The sequence below is a fragment of the Lacerta agilis genome, chromosome 8 (genome assembly GCF_009819535.1).
Source record: "Lacerta agilis isolate rLacAgi1 chromosome 8, rLacAgi1.pri, whole genome shotgun sequence".
Classification (NCBI taxonomy): Eukaryota; Metazoa; Chordata; class Lepidosauria; order Squamata; family Lacertidae; genus Lacerta; species Lacerta agilis.
Genome location: NC_046319.1, coordinates 25619730 through 25637697, shown reverse-complemented (window position 1 = coordinate 25637697; position 17968 = coordinate 25619730). Strand labels below are relative to the sequence as shown.

At 43.4% G+C, this 17968-nt stretch overlaps 2 protein-coding genes across 4 annotated transcripts in view; one reads left to right on the top strand and one right to left on the bottom strand.

Moving 5' to 3' along the window:
• The window catches only part of CEP89 (centrosomal protein 89), a 56330-nt gene that overhangs the window by 8743 nt on the left and 29619 nt on the right, over positions 1–17968 (bottom strand). For 2 of the 3 annotated variants that reach the window (XM_033156640.1, XM_033156638.1), the window contains 2 exons: positions 16074–16163; positions 469–638 (listed from right to left, as the gene is read on the bottom strand). In XM_033156640.1, coding sequence (XP_033012531.1) covers positions 469–638; positions 16074–16163 — 260 coding nt within the window. Of the gene's footprint in view, positions 1–468; positions 639–14642; positions 14735–16073; positions 16164–17968 lie in introns of those variants that run through there. The other variant, XM_033156639.1, reaches the window with a different exon arrangement.
• LOC117050793 (E3 ubiquitin-protein ligase RNF182-like) lies at positions 9306–10464 on the top strand. The gene has a single exon (XM_033156641.1). It carries the CDS (start codon positions 9522–9524, stop codon positions 10245–10247), a length of 726 nt encoding a protein of 241 aa, XP_033012532.1. The 5' UTR covers positions 9306–9521; the 3' UTR covers positions 10248–10464.

Sequence of the window (17968 nt, the reverse complement as noted above, 5' to 3'; positions counted from 1 at the left end):
GTGCTCTTAACTGACTGCCCTCATTTCCTGTCTGTCAGAAAAATGTCAGCCTGGGACTTCATCAGTCCTCACTGGAAGATGTTATTAAATCAATGAGCATGTGACCAGTGATTCACTTTGGAGAGAATTATTGAAAGCTCAATTCAAGTTAATAGCTTCTGTGTGTTTGCTTCCCTTCAGCAAAAGGCAGTACGGCTGCCAGGAGGATTTTTAAGGTTGGCTGTCGGAGCTAGCAGGCAACGATTTCCTTAAAGGATTTGTAGGTGGGGGGGGGCCTTAGGGAGGGAGGATGGAGAGGGGGATGGGGGAGCTGACAGAGTCAGTTGAGAGGAGGAGATTTTCAACCCAGCAGCTAGGCAGGGAAGTGAATACAGCCAGAGCACACCAGAGGGGGCTCTTAAGCAGAGCATGTCCTGCTCCTTTACCAGTCGGGGCTAATGGGTTTGTTTAAGGCTTTGGCTGACTTACCTTTTCTGCTGCAGCGCTTCATCGAGGGTTTCCTGCTTCTCTTGCAGCAGCCGCTGGAGGTGCCTCATCTCACGCTGATACTGAGCAGCCTTCCCGGCAAATTCCTTCTCTTGCTCCGATGCTTTGAGGCTGATGTCTCCAAGCTTTCCGGCAGCCGTCTTTTTATACACCTGTGAGAGTTGGAGCAGAGCCCAGTTAGAATCAGCACTGGGGTTGCAAGCCAGCTGACGGACCTCAACTGGCGGGAAGATGGTTTTCTCCCACAGGGGCTTCATCCTGAAACCAGGGGTGCTTTGTTCAAAGAACAAATCGGGTAGGTTGGAAATGACCTGGTCCTTCCTTCAAGCATTTCTACTGCATGCACTTTCTACAGCATACAGCGAAAGGTGTCACTGCATAGGTCTACTGTGCTATTTTAATGCCTCCCTTTGTAGAAAGGTCTTTATAAAACAGGTCTTAAATCCAGATATGTTTGACTCATCAGGAAGCCAAGTCGGACTTTAAGCACATGTTGCTTATAGACAAGTCTAATAATTTAGTTTTAATTGTCAATGTATCACTGTAAGGCTGGGAAGAGATGCTACTGGGTGGCATGTATGTTCATTAATCCTTTCATCTTGGAAAAACAACTCAGCTGCCTTATAATTGCTTTGGATGCCTTGAAGCTGTGTATCTTTTCACTGAAGCACTGGAATGCAACACGTTTCTCCCTGCTTTTGCTGAGAAAATGCATTGTTTAGAAAAGCAAGGCATTATTTAGAAAGCATTAGTTCTTTTTTTAAACAGTGAATTTTACTTCTGAATCGCAAAATGGCTAAGCATGCAAAAAGCAACGCTAAGTGAATGTGAAGGAGGAAAAAATGTTTCATCTTAGATAAAAAGTTTCATTCTGATGATTACACAAAACCTCTTATCCGCCTATATTTAAAAGGTCTCAGCTCTGTGGATACCTTAACCTTTTCTTCTGGATGAGCCTGATGCTAGCCAATTTCAGATTTATTAGTGTGAAGATCAAAACTACACCCTTGCCTCAGGTCTTCATGGTCTGAAAATTTATCCAGCAGACTTGGAAAGGCACCATTTACAATTCAAGACTTTGTACTAATAGTCATGTCTAAAACTAGAGCAGGAATTAAAAGGAAAACAAGTTGCCTGGGAAAAGAATTAAGCTGGGGTGATGTGGGAGTCCATCCTACAAAAATTCAAGCATGTTCAATTGCATCAATATTTAAATGGATGGCAATGGTATATGGAAGCTTGTCAACTTGTGTTAAAAGATAACAGTTTAGCACAAACAGGGTGCAGTACTGCAGAGGTACCCAACTTGTTGCCTCCAGATGTTGCTGTACTACAACTCCCACCATCCCTGACCACTAGCCACGCTGCTCGGGACTGATGGGATTTGGAGTCCAACAGCACCTGAAGGGACATTGGCTGTCCTTCAGAGTTGAGCACTGGGTGCTTGCCTGTTGGATGAACTCAGAAAACTGTCACCCGAGATTTTAGGAAGACTGAACTTTATGGGAGGGACCACAGCTCAGGGGTAGAGCACATGCACTGTATCTGCAGAAGGTCTCAGGTTCAAGCACTGGGGCCCCCAGTTTTAAAACACAAGGAAGCAGGCAGTAGAAAAGGCTTCTGCCTGAGACTCTAGAGAGTTGTTGCCAGTCAGAGTAGGCAGTACTGGACTAGATAGGTGAGTAGCAGGGCCTGGTAACTGACGGCTCCCTGTGTTCTTATTTAATGGCAGCAAACATCTGGAAATCAGGTTGTGACTGGACTAGTGTGCCACACTTTATATAAAGGACAACCCTTTCCTTTTCACAGGATGTATCTAAAATAGCAAAAAAAAAAAAAAAGTTTGAATTTTTACGTATAAATTCTTCCATTTATTTTAAACTCCTCCATTCTGAGAGCAATGGACAACAAACTTACCTGCCCAATGGATATGTTTTGGTTATAGTATACACTGCAGTTGTATTGTTTTATTGGTTTGGGGTTTTTTAGTGTGTTTTCTTTCTTTATTGCTTTATCGGCTGCCAATCTTATGCTGTCAGTTTGCTTCTTTGAAGTGTATAATAGGGTTTTGACAGCTGTGGTTTTTTCTTTTCTTTTAATGGTATAAAGGGGGGGGGGGAGAAAAGGCACTAATGAAAAAATAAAAAAAGAGAAGAACCCGAAAGGTGCACTAAAATATAGTTTATCCAGTCCAGTAAATTTCACTTCCAATCTTCCCTCAAGGGAACTGGTAAAACCCTACATATTTGCTATGTGCTCTATTGCAAAGTGATTCCAGTCCATATAATTAGTTTATTCCTATTTTCATTACATTCATATCTTGCTTTTACTTCAAGGACCTGAAGTGGTTTTCCCCCTTCCCCATTTTACCATTGCTACAATCCTGTGAGGTAGGTTAAGCTAAGAGGCATTGGCCATAACAACCCAATAAGCTTCATGGCTGAGTGGGGATTTGAACCCTCTTCTTCCATGTCCTAGTCCAACACTCTAACAACTACACCATGCTGTAGATAATCCTGTAGGTAACTGATCCCCCTTCCCAATGTAAAATTCTATGAAACAGAACAAAGCTTTTATCTCTTGGCTTAGGTTTCTCTTGCAGGCAAGAATGGAACTGAAGAAGAGTTCCCGGCGTGCACAGCGGGAGGATGGCGGACTTTAACATCTTTGCTATCTATCACGAGTTAATTTGGCGGCTGCGATGGGAGTAAGCAGCCTCCCACCTCCCCGGGACGACGGGGAGGGCTGCCTTTGCCCGCGGTACTCCTTAACCCGCTTTGGGTCCTTCGGGACCGGTGGGGGAGTCTGGGCACATAGGGCTCGTTTTCAGATGCAGCTCCTGGAGCCGGCCCCGTTCGTGCACGCTCCCTTTAATTGGATATATAAATTTGTTTAAAGATTTTGGGCATGTCTCGGACAAAGGAGTGGGAAGAATGTTGCTAACTGCAGCCCTGAGTGATTAAGAATGAAGATTGGAAGAAGACGCGGACTTTACATTGGTATGTGAAGGAGGGAAAAGAAGGGGGGGTAAGCTCTGGAATCTCCGTTTGTTTTGCCTCAATATCTACTTAACACGGGCGAAACCTCCCCCTAGAAAATCCACTTTCACAGGCAAATGGCAAGTGGACTTTAAAGACAGAATGGAAATTAGAATGGAAATTACAAAAATAAACTGTGTGGAGGTGAAACTTGATCTGGACTTGACTCAACAGAAATGGAGGATCCTCGGCTGGCTGTGACGCAGCTAGAATTAACTGCCGAGTGCTGATGATAGCCTGTGGAGCTGTACACCACTTCAAAGGGAGAAGCCGGATTTGATGGACGATTGATAGTGGAATTTACGAGGGTCTGGCCCTCCCGGAAAGGAGTGGGGACGGCTCACAGGGGAAGAAATTGGTGTGTCGCAGTTTGATTTACAAGTTTGATTTATGAGAGACTTTCAAGATGGCGTCAGCCGAAATGCGATATTGGGAGAGGATGGCTTTTTCCACACAGAGACATTATTTACTATAAGAGTGTCTGCTTGCTGGCATTTATCAGAGGCTGTGAAAATATTGACTTTATGAAGCAACTGGAAAAGATCATAAGAAAGCGCTCCGGAGTCCGAGACATGGGGAATTCACAAGTTAAAAATTTGGCATAATTGGAATTGTTATAATTGGAATTGTATAATTAATTTGGCATTGTAATTTGTTTGGTAATTGGAAATATATGTTGGAAAATCAATAAATATGTTTAAAAAAAAAAAAGAATGGAACTGAAGAAAACAAGGAATGCAGCCATTTTTACTACATCTACATATGGTCTTGACACTTTAAGTATTGATGCATTTATCTAAATAGGGATCCCACTTTCTTCAAAGTGCTCCCTAGGCTGAGGCTCTTTGGAGTCTTCCATCCCCCTCAGTTATGTTGTCTTTATAAAGCAGCAACTGCTCTAGAACTTTTAAAGGGGGGAAATGGATAAGCGTAGGGAGTTTTGTCTAAAACTGTGTGTGTATATATATATAAACGGGGGGGGGGGCAATCCTATTGGCTTTCAAGGAGCCACAACATCTTTGATGCTTTTACCAGTGAAGTGGATTCTTTGCTCTTCTTGAGTGGTACAGAACAAAGGGAACATCCAGAGCTTCCCAAGAAAGACGTCTTCTGTTCCTTTTAAAATACTAAATTCACTGAGCAACAACATAACTTGCTAACTATAACTGCAGACAGGTTCATTTTGTTTTCTCTGTGTTAAGCTTGCTCAAGTGTAGGCAATTTGTCCCTGGGGAAGGGATTATCGGAAGATGGTATTAGAACTGGAGATGGTCTCTTCTGACAATCTGAACACAAAGGGGACTAGAAGATAAGGGAGAAGGCATTCTTCTTTCAGATAATTAGGAACATGACAGCTGAAGACTTTAAAAGGTCAATACCTGCAGTCTGAATTGTGTCTGAAAACTGACTGGTAATAAATGCAGTTGTTTCAAGACTAGCGTAGTACGAGACCTCAATCTTGGAAGGTATTCTGGCTGCTGCGTTTTGGACCACTTGAAGTTTATGGAAAGTCTTCAAGAAAGTGTCATAGACCATACTGCTGCAATTTAATCAAGAGGTTACCGTGGCATCTTCTTGACCGTTCAGCAAGGCACACCTCCCACATCCAAATCTAGATCTGAGGGGTATAGCCTTCAGCCAAGGACCCCAAAGCCTTAGGTGCAAACATGAAGGTGTTACATGGCAGGGGGGAAAGGCCAGGTTCCTAGCATTTCAGGTAGCATGACTTAGTGCCATTCATTTCAATGGGTCTACTCTGACTAGAACAAATGGGATAGACTAGTTCAGGCATAGGCAACCTTCGGCTCTCCAGATGTTTTGGCCTACAACTCCCATGATCCCTAGCTAACAGGACCAGTTGTCAGGGATGATGGGAATTGTAGTCCAAAACATCTGGAGAGCCGAAGGTTGCCTATGCCTGGACTAGTTCTACCCAATCCAGACCCTCGGTCTTAATACTGCTTGCCAATCTCAGAGGCTGATGCTGCATAGCTGTTGCCTTTTGTGCCTGATGAGGACTTTGGGGTCTGAACACACTTTGTGGTTCCCAGTTTAAATCCAGGAGATATCTGATAATAACTTTGCATTTGGTACTCTGTGTGGTGTGTGTGTGCTTGTGTGTGCACACACATGTGCATCTGTGGTGGGGGCTATAGTCATAAAGGAAAAGTAGCAGGTAGGTAAAGGGCTTAGCACATTCCTCATGCCTGTTGCTTCTTCCTGTGCATCTCACCCTCAGGATGCCACTCTGATTTCTTCCATATGTTTTTAAACTGCTCTTGAGCCGATAAGACTCCTAGGGAGGCTTACGTAAAACCAAGGAAAGTACTAAAAATGAGTGTCAATAAACACAACAGCGCCAGGCAAGTCACTGCTACTGTGAAGAGCACCATGGCTATGAACTAAGTCATTGCTTTTAAGTTCAGCATGAAACTCACAGAGTTTCAGAGTTGTATGGGTCCTAAAGAGTCATCTAATTCAACTCTCCCTACAATGCACTTTGGAAAATGACCGTCCAAGCAGTACAATACACAAGGTAGTATTAAACACAAGATGGTACTTGTAGTGGTTGTTAGACTGGTTTACACTTGTCCCTGGAAATGAAAGGAAATGGTGCCTTCCCCTGCCCAACACTGTGAGGAGGATGCAATGAACTAGGTACGGGGCTGTTTAAATGCACCACTGGCCTTGCCCCCAGTTCAAAATGTCCTTTCAGGCAACACATCAGACTTTTTCTAAGTAACAATGAAAACATTTTCCTAAACTCTCCTGCCATTTCCACTACTACTCCTCCATGCCTCTCCAAGGAATGTCTTATGACATCGCTTTAAAAGAACAAAACAAAAAATCCTCTTGTTATAATTAACACAGGCAGGTTTGTCAACCTGAACATTTCGTCTGCTTGCGAAGGCTGTCTATTCCTTTCATGTTTCATATCTGCAACAGGAAAGGGACAAAATGAATTAGAGCATGCACAAGGGTCAGAGAGGGTGTGGGTGAGAGAGATTATTTGTTAGAAGGAATAGGGGAATAATTCCTGAAGATACCTGATTTAGGTCGGGGGCTTCAGTGGGCAGAGGTGGCCCAGCTCTAGCATACTACTTATCTAGAAGCATTTCAGTCTGTTTTTTGGCCTGGTCTTGGTTGTTCTAATGGAAGACCCACACCAGAAGGTAGACAGAGAAAGTCCAGCCCTCTTAATCAGCAGTGTTCAACATCAGCCATCATAGCATCCTTCTGGAGCTGTCTTGCTGGGATGGGACATCTAACTGCAGTGGTTTTAATTGTTCCTGAATGGCCAATCTCAGAAGGTGGTGTTGGGAGACTGCTGCTCCACCCATTGGTCTCTTAACATGTGGGTGACTGCAAGAGTCTCCTATGCTATTTAGCGTCTACATGAATCACTGGGTGAGGTTGTCCAGAGAGGAGGAGGATACCGTCAGTATACTAGTGATGCACAATTCTCTTTCCTTTCCATCTAAACCCAGGGTGGCTGAGTTTCTGACCCAGTACCTGAAATCAGCGATGAATTGGATGTAGGTGAGCAAACTGGTATTAATCCAGGTAAGACAGAGGTGGGAGAAGAGCTGGTCTAGGATGAAGTGTAGTGCCTAATTTGGATGGAGTTGCAACCCCCCCCAACCCAGTTAAGGATCAGGTTTGTAGCTTGGAAGAGCTGCCAGTGCCAGATGCTAAAGTGTGATGGTGGCCATGAAGACTTTTGAGTAATGTAGACTAGTACCCTAGCTATGCCCTATTATGATGGATAAGACCTGGCAGCTGATCACACAAACCAAGATTTGGGGGGGGGGGGCTGGTTTTGAGAGAAATCAACTTGACTTCTTCATCACAATTCCTACATTGCAGGGAGTCAGGCTAGGCCAACCCTACAATTCTATGATGGCTTATTTTTCAGCTTCCAATGAAAAACTTGTTATTTTCAGGGTGCTCTTGAGTTAAGCAATAATGGAATAACATTCTGAGATATTTGTTGGTTATCTTTCATATGATGAGATTACTTTCCTGTTCTCTGGCTTCTTGAATATTTGGTTTGGGCTTTTAATGTTTGTAAAGCTCAGCAGCAACAACCACCACCACCAAACAATGTGTTTTAATATTGTTGAAGGCCTCCTTGGGGAGTGTCCCTGGGGGGGAAAGAGACTGAATACAAATATTTTACATAAGTAACTGCTTACTTTGTTGACATGGAATTCAATCTACTTAAAAAGCATTCACACTTGCCATTCAGGTGAATATGTTAAAGTATTTCACAGAAGACAGAGAAAATTTGGTAGCTGAGGAACTTAATGCCTGCCATTTACACTCTTATGAACGCTTAAAGAGAAATTGTGTTTGGACATGCTGCTATCCTAACTATTTTCTGGAAGAATCACATGCAGATGAACACTCTCTGTTTCTAGTGTTAGACCCTGCTCTGCTCCAACATGTTTGTGAAAGAGTGCGCAGGGTGGACCCACCAGAGTATACAGTAAGTCAGAAACCAAGACCAAGACCATTTAGCAGACCTGGTGGTTAAGACAAAGATGCAAATGAAACTATCTCCTAATAAAAATGCCGTTGTTGTTGTTGTTGTTGTTGTTGTTGTTGTTGTTGTTAACCTTGCCTGTTCCCATTAAAATTCCATCACTGCTGCATGGCAACGTGAGGGTGATGAGCCAAGACTGAGCCAGCTCTGCTTATTAGGAAACGTGAACAGAAACAAATCCCCTTTTCAGGCAAAACAGACAAAACTGTAAAATGCACTGTTGCACTATTTACCCATCAAATCCTTAGAGTTTCACAACCACGCATTCTTATTAATCAAAGAAATGCCATGGGAAACCTATATTCAATGGTGTTGTTTTTTCCCCTCTAAAGGTTAAGTAATACCTTTGCTGAATAATTTCAAATACACAGCACCACCAAAAGAGCAACTATTAAGTTTCCCTCCCTCTGTAAGCTCAGAAACAGAGTGCAACATTGCAAGTGCATCCGTGCATGATAAGAAGATTCGTCTCCAATGCAAATCAAACTCTAAATGCTTGTCAAGGTTGGATTGTAGCAACTGTTATACAAGTTTCTGAGTTACATCCTTAACTGAAAGCCAAACTTGCTTCTTTCCCATGTTGATAAGCTGCAGTAACTAAATATTCCAGATGAGTAATTGCTCCTTAATGTTAACGCATCAACCGTATGTAAGCTTGCACAGAATTTAATAAGACTTACTCCCAATAGCACACAGGATCTGAGTGTAGTGCAGATACTTTTTCCCACAGGTGCCATCCCAAAGCAGTTCAGAAAAGGAATTAGAGAAGGCGAAGAGGGAGAACTAATCTTCGAGAGGGGCAGTAAATTTAGAGCAGAGGAATGGGGGCTGCTGGGTATACTTGCCCCTGGCCTTGGAATCATATCTAGGCCCTGATGGGAGAGATGGCATGATGCAGTGGGCAGAGTACTTCACTTGGAATGCAGACACATGGGTTCAAATCCTATAAGACCCCAAAGCTCACTGGGTAATATTGGGCTCCCTCAATTTAACTATGTGACGTAGTTCTGTTCAGATATTCAAGAAAATGTCTAATACATTCTACAGTCTGTGGGGTGGTGAAGTAATTTCCTCTAGGATGGAAAGTAGGATATAAAACAAAACAGATTCAGTGGATATTTGGGGAAATTATACGAAACTGAAAACCAGAGACTCCTAATTAGAAGTAGTAATTACATTTAACTACTGCTATCAGTTTTAACTACTGTTAATGTATTTGTTTTTTTTCTGTCGGTAAAGAATATACTCTATGATAGGCTTCCCCGACCTGATGCCCTCAAAATGGTTTGGACTACAGCTCCCAATAACTCCAACCAACATGGTCAAATGTTGGGGATGATGGGAGTTTTTGACCAGGTTGGGAAAGGCTGCTCTAGGAACAACTACCAAAAGGACATAATTTAAAGTTGACACTCACTGCTATTATCTTTTACAGCCTGCTTAATTTAAAGATGAATTATTCTCAAACAGAGGGAGAAGAAAAAGTACTGAACGATGAGCTGGAATGCAAAATCTGCTACCAGAAGTTTAACGTCCAGAGCCGCAAGCCCAAAATCTTGGACTGCCTTCACAGAGTGTGTGCGAAATGCCTGACAAAAATCCTTCATGTGGGAGATGGCTCCCATTGCATTTGCTGCCCCTTCTGCCGCCACAAGACAGAGCTGCAGGAAGAGGAAGTGGAGGGCCTTCCTGATGACGCAAACATCATGTCCAAACTCATGTCAAAAGACAAAACAGCATGGAGCTCGGACTGCAAAGAAGTTGTCTTGACGCCAAAGAACTTGGCTTCCTCCAGTCCTTCTCATGGGTCATCAAACTGTTTGGTGATTACCATCATGGAAGTGCAGAGAGACTCCACAAGGACGCCAAGCCAGAACACCCTCTCGGATTACTACACAGATCACAGCCTTGACTCGGCATCTGTGAACTCTCACAGCCACCTGGATCAAGATCTTTTCTCTAAGCTCTGTAACCATGTCCCCAGAATACTGGTGTGGCTGCTTGGATTTTTCTATTTTGGTTCTTTGCCACTTGGAATCTATTTATTGGTGATTCAGAAAGTGACCCTTGGAATTGTCTGTGTCAGTCTCGTGCCATCTAGTCTAACTGTGTGTCTTGTGTATGGCTTCTGTCAATGCCTTTGCCAAGGAATGTGTGACTGTTCCTCTAGAAACTAACGTTTTTGAAAACTGAATTTTGGGTATTGGCACTATAGACCTTCAAATGTATAGGCTATTTAAAGCCTACTGTGGATTTTTTCTTTTTTAAAAAAAAAATCAGTAGCCAAAAATGAGACATCTATATTTAGATGTTCCTAACATTCCATCCCACTCTCCCAACAGGTAGCCACACTTTAGTGTGACCCACAAACAAAACCCAGAGCGGTTACTGGCTTTGACATCTGATAGAAGGCAAAATTATCTATCTCACTAGGGGCTATTTAGCTTCTATCGCAATGTCCACAATCCTGACAGGGTCAAGCAACACTGAGAGGCCCCCAGGAGAACAGTGCCCTCCCTCCACCTCCTAGAGGTTGTGGAGACAAAATAGTATTCCATCCCCAGCATTTTTTTCCACCCCAAAAGTCTAGCTTTTGAGGGGAAAGAGAGGAAGGCATTTCTTTTTTCTCCCTCGGGGGCTGGAGACCAAAATTGGCTTATGAAAGAGGGGACAGCATTTGGAAGGAGAGATATGGCCTTGCTTCTTGTTCTGCTTCAACAAGGGCTTCAACAATGGACAGGAAGCAGAGGAAATGAAGGAGAACAGCAGGGCTGGGAAAAGACTGGCACTATCACGCTATCTCCCCTCTCTGTCAAACTAGATGCCCTTATAGCTAGGATGAAATAAAAATGCAGATCTGAAGAACAGACTAGGTGAAATGGTATTGCAGATCTATTCCTCAACCAGTCTAGAATTTGTGTATTTTGAGACAGGAATGCCAAATCAAATATGATGGAACTAGAGTGTGTATACTTATGTAAAAGGCTATGAAGCTGGGATGGTCTAAAATGAGATCTGTTTTATTGCATGGATTCTCCTGTTCTGGAATAATGTTCCTCTACTTTAAACAGAGATTTGGCAACTTTTCTGATAGAACATACTGTTACATTTTTTTAAAGCCATTGTAATTACAGGTCATAATTACACAATTACAGGTGGGAAAGAAAAATGCTTTATTTTCTGAGTGAAACTCTTGAGGAAAAATTTCCTAATTAAGGCAATGTCAAGTTTTTGGTCTTTGGTACCAGCAGCCTGTTACTTATTTTATGTGAAAGTAACCTCCACTAAGATCGGTGGGCATGATTCAGCAGTTGGAGGGCAAGCTTTAGACCCAAGGATCCAATGCTACCAGCAACTTAATCTGGCCTCCAGGAGCTGTGTACATCTGGAACACCTCCTCCCTAAACCAGCAGCCTGTAAAGGGACCATGGGAGACCAAAGCGACTCTTAGCTGGGAACTCCAGACTAGGGTCTGCTGAAGCACACAGGTTTCTCCTGAAGGAAATGCATGCAAGACCTGGGTGGATGCAGGCTGCTGCTCAGGGCTGTCAACAGGAGTCAGCATGTTGCTGGCTTCATAGGAGAAAGACACAGCTAGCTGTGGCCTGGGGGCTTTGTAAAGGATGGGATAAGGAAACAGCAAACACCAGCACTGCGCCTCCTGAAACCTGAAACTGTGCACTTGTTATTTGGGCCAAATAGTTACTGTACTACCAAGTTTCTCCACCACTATCCCAGCCTCCTCAAAACCTCCAGGACAGGACCTGCTGGATCTATGACTTCCAATAAGGCTCATAACCTCATTCACTCTACCATCCCAAGATGCTCCTTTCTCCAAAGAGCAGAGGTGCATATATGCTCCTGGGTTGACCAATACCTGGCATATGTAAGGACTGCATCAGGCAATGTGGTATGTACTTGGTAGCAAATAGGCTTTTAACCAAGAAATAATCATAGCCAGCCATTAATTTAGAGATCACTATTTTGTCAAACAAATACCGGTAACCTGCCCACTTTTAACTCCGGCCCTGCCTAGCACTTGGAAGGTTGGCCACAAAAAATGTGGCTCTTAGGCTGGTGTATATGCCAAATAAAATACCCCTAAGGATTTGGGGGCACTAATACAAGAAAAAACAAATGAGCCAGCCATGATCACAATAAAATAGCTTCCTCTTTCACACCTTGGATAAAGGTTAACTTTTTTAAAGGTTTTCCCAACTTCTCAGCTCAAGGCAGTTTAATATACTCCAAACATTAGAATACAATAAAAACTCGACAGTTCTGCAGCAACAGATAATTTAATAAAACAGTGAAACCATAACAACACAGCAGCAAGAGCATGTTGTTGTTTTTAGCTGGACCACCTCATGCTGCAAGCTGCCTTATGCTGGTAGGGAAAGGACCAAAATCCCAACTGAATTTTAAATGTTCAAGAAGGTTCCAGCTGGTGCAGGCTGAACACCTGTAAGTGTAGCTGCTGAAAGGACAGGAGGAAGGAGAATGTTTTTCATCCTCTCTGCAAAAAGAGACACAAAGGGATCAAGTGAGCACTGCAAGTGGTGGCACTCCAAAGCCTCAGGGCTCCTCCCAACTGTCTCACTTCCTGGAGCGAAGGCACATGAAGCCCAACCTGTCTGGCCTTGTGTTGGGAGAGGCAGTCTCTAAGCTGCCCACAAAAGGCTAGATTTAGAGCAGAACTGCCACAGTGAAATATGGGACTGATATGTCACAGGAACTGAACTTCATCCTATTACAAGTTATACTTACGTGACTCAAATTCCCAGGGACTGGACTATTTGCTAGGGAGCCAACCATTTATTTAGTACACAGCTTTTCCACAGGACTAAATCATTTAGTTCCTTTATCTATACAATACTGATATGGCATCTGGGAAATTGCCTTACACCTAGCCATAATATTTGCCTCTGTAGCCCACTACTGTCTACTCTGGCAGCAGCTCTCCAGGGTTTCAGGCAGAGCGTGGTCTTTCCCACCACCTGCTACTGACACCAGGAATTGAAGTAGGGATTTCCTTGCATGCAAACCATGTGCAAAACCAATGAACCATCTTATCATACTGCCACTTACCTGAAAGTAAGCCCCCCATAATATTGTGGCATTTGCTTTTGTGTAAAACGTACACAGGATTGGGTTGTAAATCACCAAAAATTAAGGTGTGGCCATCTCACAGCTGTGGATCTTCCTCCTCCCCTTCCTGAGCATAAGCCTTTTCTCAAAGCATCACAGGGCCTTTATATGCAGTCTTGCTTTCAGATGGCCTGAGTCAAGTTCCCAGGTAATGTTTTTCTGCACTGCACATTACAACAATGTATTTGGCCTTGCTCACACATGTTAAGCCAGGGGAAGTAAACCTCCAGCTACCAGGCCTAACAAGTCCCCCTGCCTGCCCCAGGCCTCCCCACTTAGCCTGCAGCATATTTTGACTCACACTATTTCCATCTGTCCCACTCCCAATGTTAGGCACAGGCAGGCAAACCTATGGGGCCAAACTGGGGGCAGAGTGGTGGTGGGGAAACAATGAGTGGTCAGAGGGAGAAGACTGGAAAGAAGAGGAGTCGGAAGTTGAAGAGGTAACAGGGCTTAGTGAGAGAGTGTGTGGCAGAGAAAAGTCCATAATCAGATGCAGAAGCTGAGACAGGCAAGGAGGAAGAGGGAGGACAAGAGGCAGAGATGAGTCAGGTTGGTGAAGAGTCATGGGTGTGTCCCCATCCTACTGAGAGATCCCCTCCCCCCACCATATACCAGAACCAAAAGAGGGCTGAAACAGCTGCAGGAGAGACAGGCTACAGGCAGGCACCATCTCTGACTGCTTGGGGAAAGCCCTCTCCAGGAAAAGCCCTGGACTTAAGATGGCTGGGGGAAACCGGGGACTTTCAGTCTTGGCAACTGATTTGTGAGTTAAGACCTACCGGGGATGAGCTGCTGTGCTCATTAGGCCTGCCACTCAGCCAAATCTGGGAAGATTGTGGTTTTGCTAATAAAGAGTTAACCAACCTTAAACAGTGTGATTTACTGCCAGCTTGCTCTGTGACATTTATTTAGGGAAACAGTCTCAATAACATTGAAAGGCAGAATATTAAACCAATTCTCCTTTTTCTTTAAATGAAATGATTCTGCAAATTATAATGCAGTTCATGCCTTTAATATTGGATGTGGGGCAAGTGTATTTTGTTCAGGATAGGCTGCAGTAGGATCAGCCACATCGTTAGGCATCCAGCAGATGAGTCTGCTGCAATGAACTCCATGAAGTGTGATGAAGAGAAATGTGTCCCAAGCAACTCGAGGGCATCTGCTGTGGCACTGCAAATGCCTGCCACTCCTTTTCACTCACCTACCACACCTTTGTAGATATGGTATTCCCATTATTCCCTTCACAGTTTTCACTGCAGCAAACACAAGATGGCATGTCAACAGCAGCAACTGTCACCCGGTCCCAGGATGTCAGATCTTGTCCACTATAAACGAAAGCCCAGGGTAATCGTACACAACACTGCACAAGCGGATTGGGCCTTCCCTGTTTTTCTCAAAAATAAATACTTAACTGGAGACACTTAGGAGTTGCAACAGCTCATCCATATTTATGAAGAATTACAGTATTTTGATTAGTGGAAAGCTACCCTCAGCTAGCATTTTTCTTCTAAGACTAAAAAAGAGAGAAACAAAAATTAGGCCAACTGCCAATTTCACTCCAGGGCGCTTGCTTTTAATCAAATATTTATCTTAAGGCTGGCTAGAAGAAAGAGAATGCAAAACAAGCCTGTGAAACCAAAAGGGCAAAAGTGCCTCAGCTTGACGCAGTTTGATGCTAAAAGGTTATGATGTTTATCATTACAGTAATTGTTCCAGAAAAATTAAACTGACATTATTTTACAACAACATCTACAGTACAAAACAACTGTTGTAGTTCTAATATGAAAACCTATAATTATTATTCCAATGCCATTTAAAAGCTGGTAACTGAAAAGACATATTTATATCTATATTTTTGTGTGAAAGGGATTTAAGATACATGCTCTAAAAATACTTCCCAAATTAGCCACCTACTGGCAAATACACACATGCAAAGTATCCATATAATTGTTGGTACAATTAATTCTGAGCAGAACTGGAGCTCTGAAGAGAACTTAAACCAAACAGGTCATTCCCTGAAGGGTTCGGCTAGCAAATTATCACAAAACTGCTAATCTTCCCTCAAATTACATGAGTTCAGGCCATTTTTAAAGTTTCAGTAAGGAGGTTACTGAGGAAAAGCAACATGAAAGGGCAAACTGTCTCTACAACTTGTTTGTGTGATTCCCAGAAGCATCTGGTTGGCCACGGTGGGAAGCCTAATGCAGGGTGAGTCTTTGGGCCGGTCCAGCAGGGCTCATGATAAGGCAGAAGTGCCGCAGGTGGGTGGGTGGCCCTTAAGTCCAGAAATTATGTGGATGACCTGTTCAGGGAAGGGTTGCACTTTAATCTGAAGGAACAGGTTCAGTATGGTAGTGCTCCAGGATTCCAGCGCGTCATTTGAGTCCCAAGTGGCTCATGGCTGGAGTGTGCTTATGACCAGTTTAGGCCTGCTTGTTAGCTACTGCCATTCTGGAGCCAGGATAACCTGGCCAGAGTTGTTCGTGCTCTAGTGGCCTCCTGCCTGCAACATACTCCATGCGGAGCTCCCTTTCACATCCCTCTTTACTGCAGAACTTTAGAAAAAAGGCTAAAGAATCAGGGACGAAACACCCGGTAAAAGCAGAAATGAAACAAACCCCATTCTAACAGCATTTTACAGCTTTGTAGGTCAGATACATTTTCCCAGCACATCCTATTACTGCAGAAATCCATGGCATGCATTAGCCAGAAGCAAAACTGCATGAAGTAGTGGCTGTTGCAGCACTTTGAACCAAGCCACATATTTGTGACTGCAGTTCTAAAAAACATTGAAATATATAACAGAAGAACTGTAGTGTGCTATAGATATACTGTCTGCAAACTCTACTCACCTTCACTTTCTCTTCTAACATCCCTAGGCGCATGTTTCCTTCTACTATTTTGTTGAGAACACCATCCTGCTGTCTTTCCAAGCAACTGGTCTGGAGGAAAAAGGAGGGGGAAGGTGAGCTGGCAAAAGATTTTGCTGTTCTGAAATGTATTCTACTGATATATTTATGTATATATCAATTACATTTCTGGGTTGCCCTTTATACCATAGGATCCCAGGGAAGTGAACACATGATAAAATAATAAAATAATTAAAAGGATTACATTCAAATAGTTCGGAAACAAGCACCAGAATAACCATGCCCATTCACAGGCCCCCCCTCAAATGTTTCCCATCACTTGCTACCAGAGACCCTTTCAGCTGAAGATGCCAGGGGGTTGAGCCGGTCATCACTGACAGGCAAAGCAGCTGCTCTACCACAGAACTGTGCCCCCTTCCCTACTACTGCCCCAGCTGAAAAACACTGTTCAGGAAGCATGTGAGCCTTAAAAGAAATGTTCAAAATGTTTTATGCCAGACTAACTAGTAGAAACTACAGAAATCATATGAAACCCACATGCAGGAAAAATGCATTACAGAATGAATACTTATCAGTTCTGGGGGAAAAACACACACACTTAAATGCTGACTAGTTTTCCAAAATCAACCACTTTAGCAACAGATTTCAATCACAGTAATTATCTGAACAACCAAGAAGAGCTATTGCCTATAGATCTCACATTATTGTTCAGTGAATTAATGGAAACATTCTACCTTCAGTTCACTGGTTTCAAAAGAATCATTTATTTATCATGCTGAGGGAAGTCTAAATGCCAATGAACCACATCTCTGACTGCATTTTGAGCAAAGGTCTCCTGTACTATTTTAACCTTACATAAAACCTATGAAATAAATAAATAATAAAAATGGAAAACTGAGAAAAACAGGACAGGAGGCACAGAAACATCCTATTTCTTGACTGCACTTGTCATGAACCCAAAGGTGAAGGGGATAATATATAATGGATTGTTTCAAATATAAACAATTTTTTTTCCAAACCAGGTGGTGGACCATCAATTGCTACAGTTTGCATTCCTCTCCTTGCTTCTCATCAATTATCTTTTTAAAAGGTATTTTTAAATAAACACACATTTCTCAGTCTAAAATTGTGAGTTCATAGGGTCTGTTTGTAAAGCACCTAGTGGTAGGCACTATAGATACAAAAATATTATTTAGATCCTGCAGGCAAATGGAACTACTGCATGCATGCCAGAAGTATCAGCTTAATTTCAATTATATGACTGTGTGTTTGTGTGCTCCCCCCTCACACAATGCTCATGAGGCCTCAGTTCACCTATTACATTAAAGTGTGTTCAGGGCTCAGCAACCTTTTTCAGCTGTGGGCCGGTCCACCGTCCCTCAGACAATGTGGTGAGCCGTTTTACACCTTTTCTGACTTCCTTTGCGATGGCTATGGGAAGCAAGATGGTGTTTTACATATCTTTCTTTGCATACCTGTATCAGTGGAGGTCAAGTGGTTATTCAAGCCTAGACCAGCAACTTTTACGGTAAAGAGATTTCAGCTTCCTGATTGGCAGGGCAATCCAAATGCCCTCTGTGCCAGGTCAATCAGGATTGGGCAGATGTGTCCCTCCACCCAGCCCTCTGCCAACCTCCCCTATGCAGTGATCCCACTTTCAGCCACTGAACAGGCTGGCAGGCAGAGGTGTCACTGCCAGAATTAGCAGCAGCCAGTATAAGATCCAAAATGGGGCATTTGGGGCTGGGGGATTGTCTGAGCCAGCCTGAGATGGATCTGGAGCCAGTCTTTCTGCAGTCATGGGAGGGTATTGGGCCCAACCACTGCACCAGCTCCAGGCTACTGCTGCCATCTGCCTGCCTCATCTGCCCTCCCCC

What these genes read in the sequence shown, in the direction of transcription:
- LOC117050793 (XM_033156641.1), top strand. Translation starts at nt 9,522, where the DNA reads ATGAATTATTCTCAAACAGAGGGAGAAGAAAAAGTACTGAACGATGAG.